Source organism: Nomascus leucogenys, chromosome 19 (genome assembly GCF_006542625.1).
Source record: "Nomascus leucogenys isolate Asia chromosome 19, Asia_NLE_v1, whole genome shotgun sequence".
Taxonomy (NCBI): Eukaryota; Metazoa; Chordata; class Mammalia; order Primates; family Hylobatidae; genus Nomascus; species Nomascus leucogenys.
This window is the reverse complement of record NC_044399.1, coordinates 76,383,153-76,397,736: the sequence shown is the minus strand read 5'-3', so window position 1 is coordinate 76,397,736 and position 14,584 is coordinate 76,383,153. Positions and strand designations below refer to the sequence as shown.

Sequence of the window (14,584 nt, the reverse complement as noted above, 5' to 3'; positions counted from 1 at the left end):
AAAGGCAGGCTCTAGTAACAACAGATGGTCACGTTCTGCCTTCCATGAGGGCCAAGTCACTGGAGGCTCTTGCTTGGCTCAGTAGGGAAGGTATGTTTGAGACCAGGACTAAATTACTCGGGACCAAATGGAGGCTGAAATGGCAAAGGGAGAGGCTTTAAATACAGCCTCTGCCTCTCCTCTAAATAAGTCCTAAACACACATATAAAGATTTTCCATTTGAAGAGGTACCAGATGATCAACCTGCCTGGAGCACACGTATGTCTTTTTTTTTTTTTTTTTTTTTTTTTTGAGACAGAGTCTTGCCCTGTCACCCAGGCTGGAGTGCAGTGGTGCAATCTCGGCTCACTGCAAGCTCCGCCTCCCGGGTTCACGCCATTCTCCTGCCTCAGCCTCTCCGAGTAGCTGGGACTACAGGCGCCCGCCACCACGCCCGGCTAATTTTTTTGTATTTTTAGTAGAGACGGGGTTTCGCTGTGGTCTCGATCTCCTGACCTCGTGATCCGCCCGCCTCGGCCTCCCAAAGTGCTGGGATTACAAGCGTGAGCCACCGCGCCCGGCCACACGTATGTCTTAATCCAGATCTGCTTGGAGAATCCCAGGGACCGGGAAAGTTTCAGAGTACATTTTGGGCCACTCCGCAGAACTTAATTTAATCCAATCTAATCCCATGGATTGGGAAAATAAAAATAAAAAAACAAAGAGAAGATGGTAAGTGTTTAGCAGAAAGGGTGATAAAAGACCTAGAGGCGTTATGACCAAGAAGGCATGGCGGGGCGCGGGGGCTCACCCCTGTAATCCCGGCACTTTGGGAAGCTGAGGCAGGTGGATCACCTGAGGTCAGGAGTTGGAGGCCAGCCTGGCCAACATGGTGAAACCCCATCTCTACTAAAAATATAAAAATTAGCCAGGTGTGGTGGCTGGTGCCTGTAATCCCAGCTACTCAAGAGGCTGAGGCAGGACAATCGCTTGAACCAGGAAGGCGGAGCTTGCAATGAGCCGAGATCACACCACCGCACTCCAGCCTGGGCGAGAGAGTGAGACTCTGTCTCTAAAAAAAAAAAAAAAAAAAAAAAAAAAAAAAAGAGCCTCAGAGAGAGCGTCAAACCAGCCCCAGGGAGATGAAACTGACATTGCTACATTAATGCAGGCAAATGAGTGGTGCAGACACAGGAATTGGGGGATGTCTGAAACCATCTGTCACTCCACAGGCAAAGGACTCCGCTCCCATCAGTCCCAGGGCCCCTGGCAGCTGGGATCCAACCCTTCTCCTTGAGTCAGACAAATCACACTTACCCCGGCCCTGAAGGACTTCTACCATAGGAGAGATGGAGGCTTTGCTGCCCAATCCTCATCAAATGACTACCAAACCTGTGATGGAAGTGGGCACGCTCCTCCTTTCAAAACCAGAAAAAATGAACTGCCAACCCCAAAGGCAAGAAGTGTGTTCAGGTCTGGGCGTGGTGGCTCACGCCTTTAATCCCAGCACTTTGGGAGGCTGAGGCGGGCGGATCACGAGGTCAAGAGATCGAGACCATCCTGGCTAACATGGTGAAACCCTGTCTCTACTAAAAACACAAAAAATCAGCCGGGCGTGGTGGCGGGCGCCTGTGGCCCCAGCTACTCGGGAGGCTGAGGCAGGAGAATGGCGTGACCCTGGGAGGCGGAGCTTGCAGTGAGCTGAGATCGCGCCACTGCACTCCAGCTCCAGCCTGGGTGAAAGAGCGAGACTTAGTCTCAAAAAAAAAAAAAAAAAAAAAAAAAGAAGTGTGTGAGGGGAGGGGCTGGCTGTCAGGCTGGCACCTTAGGAGCAGAGAGCCACCAGCCTCGGTGGGTTCAGACAGAGCCTCAGCTGTCCCTGCCTGGGCTCCAGGCCCAGCCCCCAGGTCCTGCAAGAGGCACAGGGCCAGGATGGGGTCAGAGCCATTGAAGCCATTTACCCTGCCGGACCATTTCAGGGAGAACTCTGCAACAGAGGACCGTAGAGAACGGTGTCCCCCATTCCGTGATATTCCAAGGCCTTGAATAAACTCAGACATACCCAGGTGGCACTCAGGGTCCTCCTCATTATTCTAGGGTACAATCTGAATTCCAGCTCAGCTATTTGTTACTTATGTGATCTTAGGTCTATGATTTGTGCTAACTGAGCCTCCCTTTCCTAATCTGTAAGAGTTGCAGAGTTGTGAGGTTTGGAGAGAACGGATAGAAAGTGCCTAGCACAGGCCGGGCGCAGTGGCTCATGCCTGTAATCCCAACACTTTGGGCGGCCAAGGTGGGAAGATCACCTGAGGTCAGGAGTTCGAGACCAGCCTGACCAATATGGTGAAACCCCATCTCTACTAAAAATACAAAACTTCAGACAGGAGGTGTGAGTTTCAGGATGTTCCCCACTGAGCCGGAGGAATATCTACAGCAGTGATGCTTGAAATTTTTGTATGAATTATTTTGTCATCCTACCCTTTTCCTCCAAAACAAAAATTAGAGGATTATTTTAATACTTTGGATTCTTCCCCCTTTTTTGAGAAATAAAGTATTTTATGAAAAAAAAAATACAAAACTTAGCTGGGTTGTGGTGGCAGGCGCCCGTAATCCCAGCTACTCAGGAGGCTGAGGCGGAGGAATTGCTTGAATCCAGGAGGTGGAGGTTGCAGTGAGCCAAGATCGCACCACTGCACTCCAGCCTGGGCAAAGAGGGAAACCCTGTCTCAAAACAAAACAAAAAAAAAAAAAAAAGAAAGAAAGAGAAAGTGCCTATCCCAGTGCCTGCCACACAGCAGGTGCTCAGGAGATGCTATTATCATTGTTACCAGGAACAATGCTCAGAGAGGGGAAGGCAGGGAACCTCTAACACCGACTCCCATCTCTAAGTCACACTGCCGCCTTGTGCCCTGGGTATACCCCCTTTACAGCTCTCATTTTTCCACTCAGCCTATTCCGAAGAGAGGAACTCCTCACAAAACATGCAAAAAGCTAAATTGCAAGAAGGAGGCACCCCCCCCCCCCCCCCCCCCCCCCCCCCGAGGGAGGACTCCTCACACTGCAGCCACATCAGTGCCCCCTCCCACCCACCGGCCAGGGCAGCAGGAGGAGGGTAGACAGCTCAGGTGCCAATCTGCCTGAATCAGGGCTGCCCAACAGAACCCCCTAAGAGGCCTTGGCCTAATTCCCTTTTCTGGCATTCCTCTGGTCAGGAATTTTCAAGGTAGCCTCAGGCAATTTTGCTTTTTTGCTCCAGGCGTGGGAGAAACAGGGTGGGGTATGGAAGACTTGGAAATGATCGGCTCAGAGGAGTCTTCTGCCGCAGAGAAAGCCAGAGACAGGGTTCCGTACGATTCCAGGCTTTGGGAAATAGGGAAACAAGAACTGTGTTTTGCAAAGAGCCAGAAACATTCAGGAACATAAGCACACGTGAATCTGAGGCATTGTTATGACGGCTGTTTGCAAGCACACAGCTAAGAGAGGGTCACTAATCCTGCCTTGGGGTCAGGAGCTGATCTGCATTGGCGCTCCGAACAGATGCGTGCCCCCATTCACGCAGACGCACGTGCACGCACATGCCACACAGCCGCGGGCCCTGACCTTCACCCAACAACGCTGGCCTCTGCAGGGGAAGGAGCAGATGGAGCGGCGGCACTTGGCACAGGACCCATGCCCAGGGGATCCGGCTTTGCCCCTTTGATGTTGAGAAACCAAAGCAGAATGAACCATCACAAGGACAGCTCCTGGGGGGAGGAGAGGAAGGAACATGGGATGGAGGAGGAGGCGGGTGGAGAAGAAGATACAGGGAATGACCTGGACCCAAGGGGATGCTGAGGTCAGAGGTTGAATGTTGGGTACCACAGAGCCTCCAGGGTAAGGCTTTGGGGCTCAAGGCATCACCCTTCTCTACTCCTCCCACCCCCCCCATATGACTTGTCAAGGAACTCTAGCTGGGGTGACCCTTAAAAATGCCCTTGTTGGCTCACGCCTGTAATCCCAGCACTTTGGGAGGCCGAGGCAGGTGGATCACTTGAGGTCAGGAGTTCGAGACCAGCCTGGCCTCATGGTGAAACCCCATCTCTACTAAAAATACAAAAAATTAGCCGGGTGTGGTGGTGGGTGCCTGTAATCCCAGCTACTCAGGAGGCTGAGGCAGGAGAATCACCTGAACCCGGGAGGCAAAGGTTGCAACGAGCAGAGATTGCGCCACTGCACTCCAGCCTGGGTGACAGAGCCCAAGACTCCGTCTCAAAAAAAAAAAAAAGAAAGAAAGAAAACGCTCCTGTTCCATGGCATCCAGTGCCTAGAATCAGGCTGAACCAGGCTCCACCTGGCCCCACCTGCCTCCCCCAACTCCTGCCTGGGAGATGTGCTGAGAGAGTGGGAGGGTCCCACTCACGTGGGCCAGGAAGGGCGAAATCCACTATGTAAACCCAGGAGGACCCTCTTCCTAATCCCTGAGAGCATCCGGGAAAGGTGTCTCAGGGAAGGGTGGGGAGAAGGGGCGGTGCCAGGAGCAAGGTGCGGTGGTGGGGGGCGGCTCTCGGTTCGCCCCAAGCCCCCCCACACCATTACCCGTGATCAGTTACGCATCCCCCGGGGCCATGCAAGAGCAATCACATGATCCAGAGAGATTTGGGAGCGAGGGGGTGGAGAACTCGAGAAGGTTTGTTTTTTTTTTCTTCTGAGGGTGGTGGTGATGATGAGGGTGGGGGTGGTGATGAGGCTGGCAGGAAAGATTGCTGAACCCGGGATTTTCAGCTCCCGCATCCAAACGGCCCCCGCGGATATCTGCACCCACCGTCTCCCCTCCCACTCGATCCCACCCCAGCACCGAACCCCTGGGCCCTGAACCACACATGGCCCCGGTGCCACTGGGGTGGCAAACTCGGGTGCCAACGACTGCTCCCAAAACGGCCTTTCGGCTTCAGCCTGGACAGAGAAGCTGCCGGTCCAGGGGCGGGGGCAGCACCCCGAAGGGCTTCCCTACCCCGAGGCTCGCGGAGGCCGGATTCACAACAGGTGGGAGGGGGGACGCAGCTCTCGGCTCGGTCCGCCCACGGTCCCCGTCGCCGGCCCGCGGGTAATCTGCTCTGAGGACCCCCCGCCCGCGCCCCCCGGACCAGCCCGGCGCCTGGGTCCCGACCCCGATCCGATTCCCACCCCGACCCCGATCCCGCCCCCGCCCGCGCTGCCCGGACCAGCCTGGTGCCTGGGTCCCGATCCCGATCCTGGGGTCCCGATCTCGAGTCTGGGGTCCCGACCCCGATCCTGGGGTCCCGATCCCGATCCTGAGGTCCCGATCTCAATCCTGGGGTCCCGCCCCCGCCCGCCCGGCCCACGTACTGCTGTAGAGGGTGTCGATCCAGGACAGGCGCGGCAGGCCCCGGTGGCTGAGCGGCTCCATCCCGCGGCGGCGGCTCGGTCAGATCCGAAACCCGACCCTCATCGCGCAACAAAGGAGGGAGGGCGGGCGGGAGCCAGGGGAGGCCGAAGTTGCGAGTGCGGCGGGGCGAGGAGGCCGGGAACCAGGTCCCCGGGAGGAGTGTGGGGCGGCCGGGGCAGGGGCGAGGGCGGGGCGGGCGCCCCCAAAACCCTCCCGAACCCTCCCGGCCCCTGCGGCCGCGCGGAGCCCAGCTGCGGATCCGGGAGCCGAAGAGCAACTTCGCGGGGGGCGGGGCGGGGGCGGGGCTTCGTGATGGGGCGGGGCTTTGCTGCAGGGGCGGGACGGGGCGGGACCAATCGGCTCGAGGCTCCGCCCTCCGCAGGCCGCCCCCGGCCGGGCTAAGGGGGCAGCGGGGCTCCGGTGCTGGGCGAGGAGGGGCCGCGAGGGTCTCGGGGGGTCTCCAGGCGGCGGCGCAGACCCAGGTCCCCCTCGTCCCCCCGCGCCGGGCTCAGCAGGATCCTGGCGACCCGCAAACCAGGTGCCGTGGGGGGCCCGGGCGCCCGCAGGGGTGACATCACCTCCCGCCCGGGATCTCCAAGCGCGGCTTCGGGGGCGGGAGCGGCGGCCGGGCCCCTCCCCAGCCAGACCCGCTGCGGCACCCACGGGGTGAACGTCCTGTGCACCGCGGGAGGCGCCTCTCTCCTCCCGAACCTTTTCCCCGCTCGTCCCTTTCCACACCCCTGACCTCAGAGCGCAGCCGTTCCCACCACACATGGAGGGGGGCGGTTGGAGACCCGGGAGGACCGAGGTCACGGGGGCTGTGGGACCAGGACAGTCCCACATGTGCCCCTCCTGGGCGGAGGACAAACTGGAGCCAGGAGAAGCCCCACGGGCTCCACGCGTTCCCCTCCAGGACCCCTTCTGGGGACCCCGAGCGCGGCCTGGAAAGCCCATCGTGTTTGCATCGCCACCTACAAATGGTGGGAAGTCGGGTTAAGAGGCCTGAGAACAGAACGTTTAGAGACGAAATTCGCTCTAACGAAGACCCCCTCGCCCAAGGGCAGTGAAGAGCTTGGGGGCCCCATGCCTGTCTCCTGTGGGCTGGTTCTGCGGGAGCCATGGCAGCTTCCCCATAGACCTCTTTGGGCCAAGCGACCCTGGAGCAGGGAAGGACAGGAGGGGAGTAAGGCCAGGGGGTCCAGGGCAGTGGGGCTGAAGCCCCTTCCTGAACCCAGGGAAAGGGAAGCAGTGGGGCCCACCCGGGGGCCCGGTACCCCAGATAGTGACATTTCAGATACTGGAGCTGTCCCCACCCCACCCCATCCCCAGGCAGCTTAAGAGGAAAACCTTCTTGGAGCCCGGCCCTACAGAGGCCTACCAGGAAAGTTAAGTCGGCCTGGCCTTTACCGGGGGCAGTGTGGTCGGCACCCGCAGAGCGCTGGAGGGGTGTGGGGTCGGTCCTCATCACTCCAAACAGACACACACACATCTAATTCTTAAGGGGAGAAGCAGCTCCTCCCCTAGGATGCAGAGAGGAAGCCCCATAAGCCTCTTGGGCAGAGGCCTCTGCATCTGCCCCAGGGGAGATGGGGGTCACCCACTCATCACAGGCTGGGGAGCCCCTGGGAGACGCAGGGGATGATGCTCTGGGTGGGGAAGCCTCTACAGGTGGCTGCAGCAGAAGCGGTTTTCAATATTATTAGCCCCTCCCTGTGTCCCCAGAGCTCCCTCCGCCCCAGTCCTCCTGGCTCAGGCACCAGCGCTGTCTCCCTGCAGCTGTCACCCTCCCACCGTCCCTGACTAGCACACGGGATTGGGAGGGCCAAGCAGGCACCTGGAGCTTAGCAGGGAGGGGGCGTGCATCTCCAATGAGGCGCTCCAGAAATAGAGCTTCCGCATGGGAAGGGAACAAGCAGGCTCTGGGAGGACCCTCGAGGCCGGAGGAGCCATGAGGGGCCCAGGGCGTCTCTTCTTCCCACCTGGAACGCTCGAAGACAGCCCAGGAGAAAGGTGGAAACAGGGGTGTGAGCTGCCGCCACCAGGAGCCACCAGCCCAGGAGGCAGCAGCACCATCCCCTCCTCAAAGCAACCACCACCAAGAACGCCCGGGCCCTCTCCCCACACTGTGGGGTTTTCCTGATGGCCACATCCGGCGCCGACTGTGAGGGAGCCATGGATGTATGCTTCGGTGTGAGTCACATACATTTGCGTACATTTTACATTTTTATCTACAAAGGCTTGAACAAGCTATTTTCAGCATCTTCCAAGCTAAAATGTGGCAGTTGCTTTCCTTCGCGTTGCCATAGTTTGCTTTTTTCTGTCTACATTCTGTCCAATCCTGGCACTCTCGGACCTTCCACTCCACAATACAATGGAGGGTAGAGGGAGAGACAAATCTTGAGGGCTTCATGGAGGAAACTTCTAATAATGAACACAGAACACCGACTGTGTGCCCGGCTTAGCGCTTCGTTCACTAGCGTGATCTCACTGTGAATGTCACTGTTATCTCTGTTTTCTCCATTTTCCAGGTCAGAAAACCGAGGCCCTGAGCAGCTGAGTAACCCACTCAGAGGGTAAGTGAGGGCTGGGACTTGAACCCTGACAGTCTGTTCATGCTCTTTTTTTTTTTTTTTTGAGACATAGTCTCGCTCTGTCCCCCAGGCTGGAGTGCAGTGGTGCAATCTCAGCTCACTGCAAGCTCCGCCTCCCGGGTTCACGCCATTCTCCTGCCTCAGCCTCCCGAGTAGCTGGGACTACAGGCACCTGCCACCACGCCCGGCTAATTTTTGTATTTTTAGTAGAGATGGGGTTTCACCGTGTTAGCCAGGATGGTCTCGATCTCCTGACCTCGTGATCCGCCCACCTCAGCCTTCCAAAGTGCTGGGATTACAGGAGTGAGCCACCGCGCCCGGCCTGTTCATGCTCTTAAACAGCACGCATACTGCCTCCACGGCCAGCTAACTGGTGATCACCGGGTGCTGAAGGTCCTGAGAAATCTCTCTGGGTCCATGGGGTTAGAGACCACCCTCTGGGAAACCCTGTCAACCCTCTTCCATCTCCAGACGTCTGTCTCAGACAACGTGGCTCGGGAAAGGGCAGCCACTTCGAGATTCCCTTGATGCCTTTGTTGGATGGCTTCCAGTAGATGTTAACGCCACGGCCAGATGCTAACCTTGGCCACAGAGACAAGTGTGTGAGCCTTTGAGCACCACAGTGATTTGGGTGGGAACAGAAACCTCCGCATCCCTGGCACTGAGGAGTTGGGGAGATCCAACGTCACGCGCTGGGAAGGAAGGAGTTAAAGAGTCCTTCTCGTCCGGGCTTTGCCAAAGGTGATGCTACCCTGAAGTGCTCTTAACCCCAGCCATCAACCCCAATCTGTCAGAGCAGCGGGGAGCTGTGGTAGACAGACCTTCCTGATTCAGCTAAATGTGGACCGGGTGGGGACCAGCCAGTGCTCCCCAAGACACTGAACCCCCATCTATCACGCTGCCTCCTCCAGGCCCCTTCTAAGCATTCCCCGGATAGTCCCTGGGGCCAGTGCTCTCCACCCTCCCAGCCCTCCCTCCAGCCTGTGCACTCAGAGACTGTCTGCGGCTCTCCAGCCCCGGGGTGACCTGCCTGCTCCTGCCTCATCACTGGACTTAAAGGGGATTTCACGGTTGGTCGCACCTCCAGAAGCACTGGGTTAATGATGAGGGGCTGAGTGGGAAGAAGGTATATCCCATTTTCAAGACTATTTGCCCTGCTGCTAATTCCCAAGCACGTGCTACTCACCGCCTCTCCAACAAGCAACTCTTGCTTCTACCAATCACTTGGCCAGGATGGAAAAAAGGGGATGGGCCCTAGAACCAAAACTGGGTATCTCCACTTTTCCTCCCTTCTCATGTTAGCAGCTCAGCTCCACTGCACACGACAGGAAGGCCCCAGGAGTCTCTGCTTCCTTGATCACCCAGAGGTCACCACTGATGACAAAAATCTGTTCCCATGCGGGGGCCAGGCAGGGAGCCCCGGTGCGTGCAGACGCTGAATGCACAGTGGGTGGGAGGGAGTGCGGCCCTCTACATTCAAATGAAAAACCAAAACCAAAAATAGACTGTGATGACCAAAAAACCGAGAGTTTGCACCCTCACTGGCCCATCAGCCCCTTAAAAGCCGGGACTGGCCGGGCGTGGTGGCTCACACCTGTAATCCCAGCACTTTGGGAGGCCAAGACGGGCAGATAGCCTGAGGCTGGGAGTTCCAGACCAGCCTGGCCAGCATGGTGAAACCCCGTCTCTACTAAAAATACAAAAATTAGCCAGGCGTGATGGCGCGTGCCTGTAATCCCAGCAGTGAGCCGAGATCGTGTCACTGCACTCCAGCCTGGGCAACAGAGTGAGACTCCCTCTCAAAAAAAAAAAAAAAGCCGGGGCCGGGTGCAGTGGCTCACGCCTGTAATCCCAGTGCTTTGGGAGGCCGAGGTGGGCGGATCACGAAGTCAGGAGATAGAGACCATCCTGGCTAACGCGGGGAAACCCCATCCCTACTAAATATACAAAAAATTGGCTGAGCATGGTGGCGGGCGCCTGTAGTCCCAGCTACTCGGGAGGCTGAGGCGAGAGAATGGTGTGAACCCAGGAGGCAGGAGCTTGCAGTGAGCTGAGATCGCGCCACTGCACTCTAGCCTGGGGACAGAGCAAGACTCCGTCTCAAAAATAAAAAATAAAAAAATCAGGACTGCATCTTCCTCACTGGGCAGACCCAGTGCTCAGCGCAGCGGGTGAACAAGGCTCAGGTAGACTCCCAGCACAGCTATGACCGTGCGGTGCCTCCAGATCAGCTTTCTGCCGAAAGCCCAGCAGATCGGCATTCAATAATGCACATTGAACAAATAAAATTAATGACAGCTAACAGTTATTGAGTGCTTTTTTTTTTTTTTTTTTTGAGACAGTCTTGCTCTGTCACCTAGTCTGTAGTGCAGTGGGCATTATCACAGCTCACTGCAGCCTCGAACTCCTGGGTTCAAGCTGATCCTCCTGCCTCACCCTCCCAAAGTGCTGGGATTATAGACGTGAGCCACCGTGCCTGGTCTACTGAGTGCTTCTTAAGTGCCAGGCACTGCTCTATCTGCGTTACATAGGTTATTTCACCTAATCCTTACAATAAGCCAATTTACTATTATCTCCATTTCACAGAAGAAGAAATTGAGGTGCAGAGAGGCTAAGTCATTGCTAACTAGCAGATGGCGAAGCTTGGAAACGAACCAAGTCTGAATCCAGGGTTCCCGTGTGTAATCTCTGCATTGAGTGGCAATTAGTGAATGAGTGAATAAACAGAATGAAGTTAAACTCAGGGAGGAAGAAATCGGAGCTACATGAGGGAGGCAGGCAGCGTTATTTCAGAACCCTCCCAGGGCCACTGATGTTAAAGTAGAAAGAGAACTGGTATCCCAAGAAAACCACATCTACTACAGCAGGCCAGATGACCCTGGAGACAAGCTGAACAAAGTCCAGTGACAACCTCCCAATCGCCAGTCCCGGCCAAACCCCACTTCTTCGATGCCTCCGGCCAATCTCAAGCGTTTCCAGCCTCAGTGTTCACATCTGTAGACGGTGTGCACCCAGGGCCAGGCGCAGTGGCTCACGCCTGTAATCCCAGCACTTTGGGAGGCCAAGGCCAGCAGGTCACCTGAGGTCAGGAGTTCGAGACCAGCCTGGCCAACATGGTGAAACCCCATCTCTAGTAAAAATACAAAAATTAGCTGGGCGTGGTGGCGGGCACCTGTAATCCCAGCTACTTGGGAGACTGAGGCAGGGCAATCGCTTGAACCTGGAAGGTGGAGGTTGCAGTGAGCCGAGATCGTGCCACTGTACTCCAGCCTGGGTGACAGAGTGAGACTCCGTCTCAGAAAGAAAAAAAAAAAAGAAGGTATGTGCCCAGGTGGATCAAGAAGACGACCTCCAGGCCTCCTCTGAGCACTAGCAGAATAGAAACTCTCCTGTCAGATCCTGTGGTGGCCTGTTTTCCACGCTTTGCTCTATTTCCATTTCCTTGGTACAGTAAAGCAGCATTTACTATTCTTTTTTTCTTTCTTTCTTTCTTTTGAGATGGAGTTTCACTCTTATTGCCTGGCTGGAGTGCAGTGGCAGGATCTCGGCTCACTGCAACCTCTGCCTCCCAGGTTCAAGCGATTCTCCTGCCTCAGCCTCCCGAGTAGCTGGGATTACAGGAGCCTGCCACCACGCCTGGCCAATTTTTTGTATTTTTAGTAGAAATGGGGTTTCGCCATGTTGGCCAGGCTAGTCTGGAACTCCCAACCTCAGATGATCCACCCGCCTCGGCCTCCCAAAGTGCTGGGATTACAGGCGTGAGCCACCACGCGCGGCCAGCATTTACTGTTCTAAGATTCATCCTCAGCCCTCCAGTCTGGGGAAAGAATTAAATTCCCCAGGACTCCACAGCGTCACCTGTAAGGGCGAAGGCTCAGCCTACGAGTCTGTCTTTTGCCCTCTTCTCACCTGCCCTCTGCTCAGCCCTCCTGGCTTTTCCAGCAGCCAGTGAGATCTACAGGCAACAGAGGTGAACTGGAAGCCCTTCCCAGTTAGTCATTTCTCCAGCAAAGTTTTGTGTCAGCTTGAGTCATGGGAAGACCTGCTGCCCTGGCAAGATGTGGACCCGCTCCCCAGGGAGCTGCATTCACCCCCTCGCTGCCTCCCTAGGCATCACTGCAGGATAAGGCACAGTGACATCAGGTCCTTGCAGCTGTGTCACTCCCCACACGCCCCCACACACTTCCCAGGGGCCGAGTTGAAGCCCCGTTCCCACCGCCAGGGGCCACAGCAAGGGCAGCATCCTGGGCAGAGCCGCTGGCTTAGATTATGCACTCCCCGAGCCACAGTTTTAGGAGGGTCTCTCACCAAGCCCCAGCTCACATGGCCCTCACTTCACATGGCTCAGATGACACCACCCACAGGTCAACAGCAGGGTTTTCCCAAAGGGTCCGTCCGAGGGCTCGACAGCAGGGCCTGCAGCCCCCTCCTCATTTACTTACCACCAAGTCCCCATCAGCATTCAGAAAGACGCCAGCAGAAGAGTCCGATGGATTCTCTAAGTCTCCAAAACCCAGAGATTCAGTTCAGTAGCTCCAATCTCCTTAGCCCCAAGGGAAACAAGAGCACACCCAGCTGGGGTCAGAGCTCACGGGCTGGCCCTCTGCCCTCCTGTGGTCACCACAGCCCCAAAGCTGGCCGTGCTCCTCGCTCGTTCAGCCAGAATTCTGCAGATGCATCCCAGGCCTACGCTGACTGCCAGGACCTCTGACACCACTCACCAGGCTGGTCCTGTCCCCATCAGGCCCAGGAGTGGCCGCAGGAGCCGAGGGCAGGCTGTCAAGGAGACGGGCTCCGAGAGGCAGTGGCTCACCATTCAGCAAGGCGAGGGCAAAGGAACCTCAGAGCCTAGCCAGGGGCGCCTGCCATCAGTGGAGCCTTTGCTTTGGGGCTGCCGGTGAGGCCGTGTGTGCTGTGTCTCTTTAAGGACCAGGCCTCAAGGCAAGTTCCCTCTGCAGTCCAGTCCTGCCTCTGCCCGTCCTGCGGCAGAGAGTGGGGGCTCCCCAGCGCCATCTGGCGGCCGCACAGCAGCACCTCGGCCACCAGAGGCTTCCAGCCAAGCGGCCCGCCAAGTACCTGGACAAAAATCTCCAGCTTGGACACAGGGCTGCAGGCTGCTGCTGGGAACACAGCTTGGGGAGTCAGGAGGAAATCCGTCCGGGCAGGAGAGAGCAGAAGCCCCCACGAGTGACATGGGGAGAATGATCATCCCGCCGCATAAAACCTTCACTAAAATATCCTCAAATGGGCCGGGTGTGGCAGCTTACACCTGTAATCCCAGCACTTTGGGAGGCCAATGTGGGCGGATCAGCTGAAGTCAGGAGTTCAAGGCCAGCCTGGCCAACATGGTGAAACTCCATCTCTACTAAAAAAAAAATACAAAAAGTAGCCGGGCGTGGTGGCGGGCGCCTGTAATCCCAGCTACTCAGGAGGCTGAGGCAGGAGAATCACTTGAACCTGGGTGGCGGAGGATGCAGTGAGCCGAGATCATGCCACTGCACTCCAGCCTGGGCGCGACAGAGTGAGGCTCCCTCTCAAAATAAATAAATAAATAAATAAATAAATAAAACATTCTCAAATTGGGCCAGGCACAGAGGCTCACGCCTGTAATCCCAGCACTTTGGGAGGTCAAGGCAGGAGGATCACTTGAGGTCAGGAGTTCGAGACCAGCCTGGCTACCGTGGTGAAACCCTGTCTCTACTAAAAACACAAAATTAGCCGGACATGGTGGCAGGCATCTGTAGTCCCAGCTACTCAAGAGGCTGAGGCCGGAAAATCCCTTGAGATCGAGGCTGCAGTGAACTGAGATCGTACCACTAACACCCCAGCCTGGGAGACAGAGCGAGACCCTGTCTCAAAAAAACAAATAAGTAAATAAAAATACCAATGTGTGGGAGCATTTAAAGAGGTCACAATAGGCCAGGCGCGGTGGCTCAGGCCTGTAATCCCAGCACTTTGGGAGGCCAAGGCAGGCAGATCACAAGGTCAGGAATTTGAGACCATCCTGGCTAACATGGTGAAACTCCGTCTCTACTAAAAATACAAAAAATTAGCCGGGCGTGGTGGCAGGAGCCTGTAGTCCCAGCTACTCAGGAGGCTGAGGCAGGAGAATCGCTTGAACCCGGGAGGCAGAGCTTGCAGTGAGCCGAGATCGCACCACTGCACTCCAGCCTGGGCGACGGAGCGAGACTCCGTCTCAAAAAAAAAAAAAAACAAAAGAGGTCACAATAACTAGGGGTCGCTACTAGCCTTCAGAACATCTGTTGGCCGGGCGCGGTGGCTCACGCCTGTAATCCCAGCACTTTGGGAGGCCAAGGCGGGCGGATCACGAGGTCAGGAGATCAAGACCATCCTGGCTAACACAGTGAAACCCCGTCTCTACTAAAAATACAAAAAATTAGCCGGGCGTGGTGGTGGGCACCTGTAGTCCCAGCTACTCGGGAGGCTGAGGCAGGAGAATGGCGTGAACCCGGGAGGCGGAGCTTGCAGTGAGCTGAGATTGCGCCACTGCATTCCGTCTCAAAAAAAAAAAAAAAAGAACATCTGTTGTAAGTGCCAAGAGCGTTGAGAACTCTACCTGGTTGGGGAAAACAGAGGATGGCGGATGGCAAGCTCCCACCTCACCCCT

At 56.5% G+C, this 14,584-nt stretch overlaps 1 protein-coding gene across 6 annotated transcripts in view; it reads right to left on the bottom strand.

Annotated features, from left to right (window-relative positions):
- Positions 1-14,584, bottom strand: part of ABR (ABR activator of RhoGEF and GTPase) — a 219,670-nt gene that overhangs the window by 164,774 nt on the left and 40,312 nt on the right. For 2 of the 6 annotated variants that reach the window (XM_030800501.1, XM_030800502.1), the window contains exon 1: positions 5,326-5,635. The exons of 2 other annotated variants lie outside the window; for them this stretch is intronic. In XM_030800501.1, the coding sequence (XP_030656361.1) occupies positions 5,326-5,386 (61 nt within the window). In that variant the 5' untranslated portion in view covers positions 5,387-5,635. Of the gene's footprint in view, positions 1-5,325; positions 5,636-6,743; positions 6,837-12,398; positions 13,292-14,584 lie in introns of those variants that run through there. 2 more of the 6 variants (XM_030800504.1, XM_030800505.1) reach the window with 2 other exon arrangements.